Source organism: Megascapheus bottae, chromosome 2, assembly GCF_031878675.1.
Source record: "Megascapheus bottae isolate mThoBot1 chromosome 2, mThoBot2.hap1, whole genome shotgun sequence".
Classification (NCBI taxonomy): domain Eukaryota; kingdom Metazoa; phylum Chordata; class Mammalia; order Rodentia; family Geomyidae; genus Megascapheus; species Megascapheus bottae.
The window spans coordinates 89,675,696-89,682,424 of NC_143510.1; the positions used below are offsets into that span (position 1 = coordinate 89,675,696).

General features: G+C 55.9%; 1 protein-coding gene across 1 annotated transcript; it reads left to right on the plus strand.

Moving 5' to 3' along the window:
• The first annotated feature begins 2,052 nt into the window (after positions 1-2,052).
• On the plus strand, positions 2,053-5,541 carry Galr3 (galanin receptor 3). Its single transcript, XM_090354073.1, has 3 exons — positions 2,053-2,411; positions 3,150-3,868; positions 5,441-5,541. The coding sequence occupies exons 1-3, from the start codon at positions 2,053-2,055 to the stop codon at positions 5,539-5,541; spliced, it is 1,179 nt and encodes a 392-aa protein (XP_090210199.1).
• The last annotated feature ends 1,188 nt before the right edge of the window (positions 5,542-6,729 follow it).

A 6,729-nucleotide genomic window follows, 5' to 3' on the forward strand; every position in this document is an offset into this window, starting at 1 on the left:
CACAAAGCCTCAGTCACAGTGCTCAAGCCCCAGGACCAAGATACACATGAAAAGATTCAGAGATTCTCTGCACTTGGGGTGGGTTGCACCCAACTTTAGAGAGGCCTAGAGGGGTCCCCAGGAATCATTCCTAGCTCCTCCAAACTTGACTGCAAATCCTGGCTTTGTTGGCACATTTACACTTTTCTCTCCTCTCTCAGACTTCCTTGCCTCTGCTTCGAGAAAAATCATTCGCCCAACCCACTCAACACACCGCCTTCTGCCCTCACTAGTCTAACCTCCTAGCAGTCGCCTGGTTGCTTTGACCCATTTCCCTCGCTGCTCTATGCCAGGCAGGCAGCCGGAGGGATTCAAGCCTTGCCATGTGCTGGCCATTCACCAGTACCCGTTAACCTCCTTCCCTGCCTGGGTTACAGTTCCTAACAGATCACTCAGTAAACCTTTCTCCCTCCAGGCTTTCCATTTCAGGTCATAATAAACGTCTTATAAAATGGATGTGTAGTCAATGTCCTGGTTCTAGTGCCTTCACTAGCTCCTCTGTTGACTGCAGGCTAACATGAAACTCAAGGCAGGTTTATAAACCATCTAGTTTTCAGCAGATTAAGCCCCTGGAACTAGCTCAAGGGAGAAAAATGGATCTCTGGGGATTCAAAGAATCTGAGACTAGTCTGCCAGGAAGGAGACTCCTGTTCTGGTCTCTCAGCCTAGGAAATCCCTTCTTTGAGCAGAGAGAGGAGAAAAAAGGTTTTAGTCATTGGCAGCACCATAGGAGGTGGAAGTACATGGAATGGGTTAGGCCCCGGGCATGGAGGGGTTAACTACAAAAGCAATTTCAGAGAGCGAGATCAATGGGTGAGAAAGAGAGAATGAGGCTGCCGCTACAGCACAGAGGCAGAGAGGAGGGAGCAGAAGAGCATGCCACCCCGGGGAAATCAAGGCCGAGGAGGAGGTGGCCAGTGGCTACTCCGGAAGGAATGGCCAAGTCCAACCCAGCAGACAGCTGGGGGCAGGGCAGAGGAGGGGAGGGGCCTTAGAGACAGAGGAAAGAGGGGAGAAGAGGCAGACTTGTACCTGCAGGGAAGCACTGAGGGGCAGCAGCCGAGCCAGGAGGAAGTCCCAGCCTGGCTGCTTCATCCAGGATCCAGCAGGTGCCCGGTCCCCAGGGCTGAGGTGAGCGTTGCTCTTCCTGGGCTTGGAGCACCCTACTGCATGCTGGGTGCTAGGGTGAGGGGAGACGTTTCTTTGCTTCTCTCTTCCCTGACTCCCTATACCTGCTCCCAATTTGTCCACCACACTAAGGGGGCACCGGAGGACATCCACAGAGAGTGAGCCATGGGGGGCTGTGGGGTGGGGACAGGGATGAGAACGAACAGAGTGCACACGTACACGTGTGCCCCAGCTCACGCAGGTTGTCAAAGGGCACCACCTACTAGTCTTTCAGATGAGCTGAGGAGTTAAGAAACCCGCTTAGCAACAACTCCCAGATCTGTCATCTAGGTGTGATAGCCACCCCTACATGTCCCCTCTCTGGGCCTCAGTTTCCCCCTTCATGGGGATGGCAGGACACTGGCTTGTGTGATGGCTCAGCGGTGCCACCTGGGTTTTACTGAAGCAACAGCTTGTTGACAGAGCAAGTCCCCACATCCAAGGGGCTCCCCTGGGCTTCAGAGGCCCATTGAGAAGGAAAGTATACCAGTTCCCGGGGCTGGCGCTGCCCCTCCCCCAGAGACATCGTCACCCGATTCTGTGTCTCCACCTGCCTCCTGAGGTCTCTAGCCATGACCCTCCTTGCCCTGGGTTTTAGGGGTGTTCCCTAGGAAACCAAGGCACTGAACAGCATCCGATGTGACTGTTAGGTTTTCACTCACACAGGTGGTTCTTAGCAGTGACTTTTGGCTCTGTTCTCCCCTCCCCCACTTCCCAGGAGCCTTCAGGCCAAGACACCTGACCAAATCCAGGCTGGGGGAACTAGGTCCCTGGGCCTGGTGGCTAAAACTTGTGCTCCTGCCTGAGGGTAGAGCTTCTCTTTCCAGGTGACCATCTGATGGGGAGATGGCCGACACCCAGAACGTTTCCTTGGACAGCCCAGGGAGTGTGGGCGCCATTGCAGTGCCTGTGGTCTTTGCCCTCATCTTCCTGCTGGGCACGGTGGGAAATGGGCTGGTGTTGGCAGTGCTGCTGCAGCGGGGCTCCAGTGCCTGGCAGGAGCCGGGCAGCACCACAGATCTGTTCATCCTCAACCTGGCTGTGGCAGACCTCTGCTTCATCCTGTGCTGCGTGCCCTTCCAGGCAGCCATCTACACGCTGGATGCCTGGCTCTTCGGGGCTTTCGTCTGTAAGGTTGTGCATCTGTTCATCTACCTCACCATGTATGCCAGCAGCTTCACACTGGCAGCCGTCTCCGTGGACAGGTGCGCTGGGCCCCTGGGGGGGAGGGTTAGGGAGAAAAATCTGGGCAGACCCTCTCCTTTAGGAAGAGGAGAAGGGGTAACCAAAGAGACTGGTGGGAGAAAAGGAAGGAAAGTTCTGTGATCCGCAGGAGCGGGTGTGTGTTTTATGTGTTAATGGAGTCTGGTACTTAGTAGGTGCTTATCCTATGAAATACATGGCAAAAGAACCTCACTATGCATTCAGTGGATACATTCTAACTACCCACACTTGGCTTGTATTGAGCTCACCTGCACCCATCCCTTGCAACAAGGTCAAAATTGGGCTCACTCTCCAGCTAATGATTTTTTTTTTTTTTTTTGGTCAATCATGGGTCTTGAACTCAGGGCCTGGCTGCTGTCCTGGAGCTCTTTTTTTTTTTTTTTTCTCGTCACTTACCACTCTACCTCTTTGAGCCACAGCTCCATTTCCAGTGTTTTTGGTGGCTAATTGGAGATAAGAGTCTCATGGACTTTTCCTGCCCAGGCTGGTTTCGAACTGTGATCCTCAAATCTCAGCCACCTAAGTAGGTACCTGGTTAGCTAATGATTTCTATGAATGTCTGGCAGAGCTCTAAGCACGCGGTGTTAAGGCCTTCACCTTCCCCACCAGGTAGGTGGAGAGGAGGAGAAGGACGGCAACGGGGCAGAGGGCAGGGAGGCTGGGAGCAGGCCCTGCACCCGCTGATCGGGCTCGCGCCCCCCGCCCCTGTCTGCCTGCAGGTACCTGGCGGTGCGGCATCCCCTGCGCTCGAGGGCTCTGCGCACCCCGCGCAACGCGCGCGCCGCCGTGGGCCTGGTGTGGCTGCTGGCGGCGCTCTTCTCGGCGCCCTATCTCAGCTACTACGGCACGGTGCGCTACGGCGCGCTGGAGCTGTGTGTGCCCGCCTGGGAGGACGCGCACCGGCGCGCCCTGGACGTGGCCACCTTCGCCGCCGGCTACCTGCTGCCCGTGGCCGTGGTGAGCCTGGCTTACGGGCGCACGCTTCACTTTCTATGGGCCGCCGTGGGCCCCGCGGGCGCCGTGGCTGCCGAGGCGCGGCGCCGGGCCACGGGGCGCGCGGGTCGGGCCATGCTGGCCGTGGCCGCGCTCTACGCCCTCTGCTGGGGCCCGCACCACGCGCTCATCCTCTGCTTCTGGTACGGCCGCTTCGCCTTCAGCCCGGCCACCTACGCCTGCCGCCTGGCCTCGCACTGCCTGGCCTACGCCAACTCCTGCCTCAACCCGCTGGTCTACGCGCTCGCCTCGCGCCACTTCCGTTCGCGCTTCCGCCGCCTGTGGCCCTGCGGCCGCCGCCGCCGCCGCCACCACCACCGCCACCGCGCGCCCTGCCCCGCGGGTGCCCGCCGCGCCTTCCGGGGACGGGTCGGTCCTCTGTCCTCCAGTCCCGCAGGCTTTCCCCGAGCCTCCTCCGGGCCTCGAGGGAGGCTGCCAATGGGCGGTCGGCGGCTGGGGTGGTGGGAAGCCCACAGGGGATCCGGGGCATCACAGAGACGCCCTGGAGCCAGAATAAACTCCTCAGAGCTCCTCTAGCTGTCCCCTTCCCCAGGGTGATGTCACTTGTCCCAGTACAGGGCTGAGCGGTGGCAGAGCCTGGCTCCAGCACCGTGGACACCCGCCAGGTGGGTCCACTTGACAGTGGATCAACCCAGCCGTGCAAAACCATGGCCTTATCCAAAGCCATCCAGAGGAGAGCTGACCCCCCTTCTGCGTTCTGGTCCCTCTAGTAGAAATTTTCTAGGCCCTGCCTCCTCCCTCACCCATTACTAAGCCCAATCCCCTTGGTCCAAGTTTTCTCCTCGGTCTTTAATACTAGCACCAGACCGCACATATGTATTAAGCCTTTCTAACACTGTAGGGCAGTTTTTTTAATTAGCAAGACAGATGTGATTAGCCAGGCACCAGTGGTTCTTGCTTGCAATCCTAGCTACTCAAGAGGCTGAAATTGAAGAGTTGTAATTCAAAGCCAACCAGAGCAGGAAAGTCCATGAGACTCTTATCTCCAGTGAAATACCAAAAAGTCAGGAGCCATGGCTCAAGTGGTAGAGCACCAGTCTTAAGGGAAAAAGTGAAGGTGTTCAAGCTTAGTGTCATCACACACACACACAAGACAGGTGTCATTAGTTCCATTTTACAGATGAAAAATCTAGAGTCAGAGAGGTTTAGTGCTTTGTCCCAGGCCATATAGCTAAGATTTGGTAGAATTTGGATTCAAATTCCTTGGCTGTTTAATGTTTCTATTCAGTGGCCTTTCTTCTCTGCCTCTGGGGCCTCCTCTTGGTCCCAAGGATTCTCATCCCCCTCCCCTCCCTTTTTTTCCTTGTCAGTTACGAGGCTTGAACGCAGGGACTGCGCGCTGTCCCTGAGCTCTTCTGCCTGAGACCAGTGCTCTATGACCACTTAGAGCCATAGCACCACTTTGAGTTTTCTGGTGGTTAATTGGAGATCAGAGTCTCACTGACTTGTGCCTGGGCTGGCTTTGAACTGCAGTCCTCGGATCTCAGCTTCTTGAGTAGCTAAGATTATAGGCATGGGCCACAGGCACTGAGCTCCCTCTTCAATCTTCTGCTTTGGTTTGCTGATTTTCCAGCTCCTACACTTGACTAGATGCTCTAGAATCCTCAAGGCTCCAGGTCCCACTTTAGGAAAGTTCTGCTTGTCTACCTGGGCAGTAGGGTGAAAGGAGCTTTGGGTCTGTCAGGTCCTGGGGCCGTTTCCTGGGTGAAATGGATCTGGCACCATTCCCTCAACCCTTTAGTGGTTTGGAAGACACATTGTGCCACCCATAGGCCCCAGCTGGCTCTCTGTGTTCCCTCCATCCCCACACACAGCTGGCGAAATCTGTGGCTGTAGAAACCACTAATTAACCAATAAATCAGTCTTGATGGTTTCCAAGATGCCCACTTCCCTCCCTCCCTTCCTTTACATACATCAATAATGTTCATTAGCTTTGGGGCTGAGAACTGAGACCCTGCGGCTTCCATGGTGCCGTGAGATAGCCCTGCCCACACAGAAGGCAGCTGCATCTTCATCACTGTCAGCCACCTGCCACCTGCTTGGAGGTCAGAGTGGCAGCTGAAGGCTGAGACCAGTGAGGGGAGCGACTCCCTCTAGTCCCTGGTAACAGACTCCTACCCCAGCCCAGCATCCTGTCTCCCACATCTCTAAGAGCCCCAGGATCACCCAGCCAGAGAGACACAGCCAGAATTTGAGTATGCACAGGTCAGGGAAGGGACTGGCCAGTGGGACCTTCCACAGGAGCTCAGTGGAACCACACAGTGGCCCAGAGGCCTGACTGACAGAGCTTGACACAAAAAAGGCATGCCACACATATTTGATATGAGAGAATAGGGATGTCCCCTCTCTCCCTCTCTCCCTCTCTCCCTCTCTCCCTCTCTCTCTCCCTCTCTCCCTCCCTCCCTCCTTCCCTCCCTCCCTCCCTCCCTTCCTTCCTTCGTTCCTTCGTTCCTTCGTTCCTTCGTTCCTTCCTTCCTTCCTTCCCTCCCTCCCTCCCTCCCTCCCTCCCTCCACCATTTGAAAGCCTGCTTGAGGAGAAATAGGACAGCCTGGCCAAACACACAGGCAAGGCAGGGAGAGCACTGTGACATGCAGAATAGGACATAACTAAAGAGTTCTGGGGGGCTGAGCAGACCTTGAGGAAGCGCCTGCCTGCAAGGGTGACACAAGCCAGGATCCCAAAGTTATTAGCATTTTCCTAGAGAAGGGCAGGGAAGGACATCCAGGTGGGTGTGCCAGAACAAAAGTGGGCTGAGAGGCTGAACCAGGTGAGTGTCTGAGATCAGCTGCAGGGTGGAGAATGAGTGGAAACTTCACCCTTTAGGCCAAGGGCCGTCTGCAGCCTTCTAGGAGGGGAGGTGAAGCTCAGAAAGCCTAGAGTTGTTTGTAGAGGCCTTGTTGGGGAAGAAGGATGGAGCCTCCTTAGGGAGGCTGCCCCAAGGCTTAATGAGGAGTCCGGGAGGCCTGGACCCAGGTTGGGAAATTATTTTTGCCGCAGATGTGGCAGGAAGATGGATGGTCTGTTGCTGGCTGAGGCTGGGCTCCTGGGTTTGCTCCAGGGGCTAATAAAGAGCAGATGGTTGTATTAATTTGGTTAGGGACGAAACAGTCAATGGGACTGGAACCTAGACTGACTGAGCTCTAGCTGTAGCCTCCAGAGCCCAGGAGAAGCTGTAAGATCCGAGACTCTAGCCAAATCCTGGTGGAGGGAACCTTCCCCAGGAAAAAGTTTCTAGATGAGCTGTGCTGAATTCATGCTCAGGCAGGAAGTCTCAGGGAAGGGAA

What these genes read in the sequence shown, in the direction of transcription:
- Galr3 (XM_090354073.1), top strand. Translation starts at nt 2,053, where the DNA reads ATGGCCGACACCCAGAACGTTTCCTTGGACAGCCCAGGGAGTGTGGGC. An exon ending in GCAGCCGTCTCCGTGGACAG is followed by an intron (nt 2,412 to 3,149) that starts GTGCGCTGGGCC and finishes GTCTGCCTGCAG; the next exon opens with GTACCTGGCGGTGCGGCATC. An exon ending in AGGGAGGCTGCCAATGGGCG is followed by an intron (nt 3,869 to 5,440) that starts GTCGGCGGCTGG and finishes CTGCCCACACAG; the next exon opens with AAGGCAGCTGCATCTTCATC.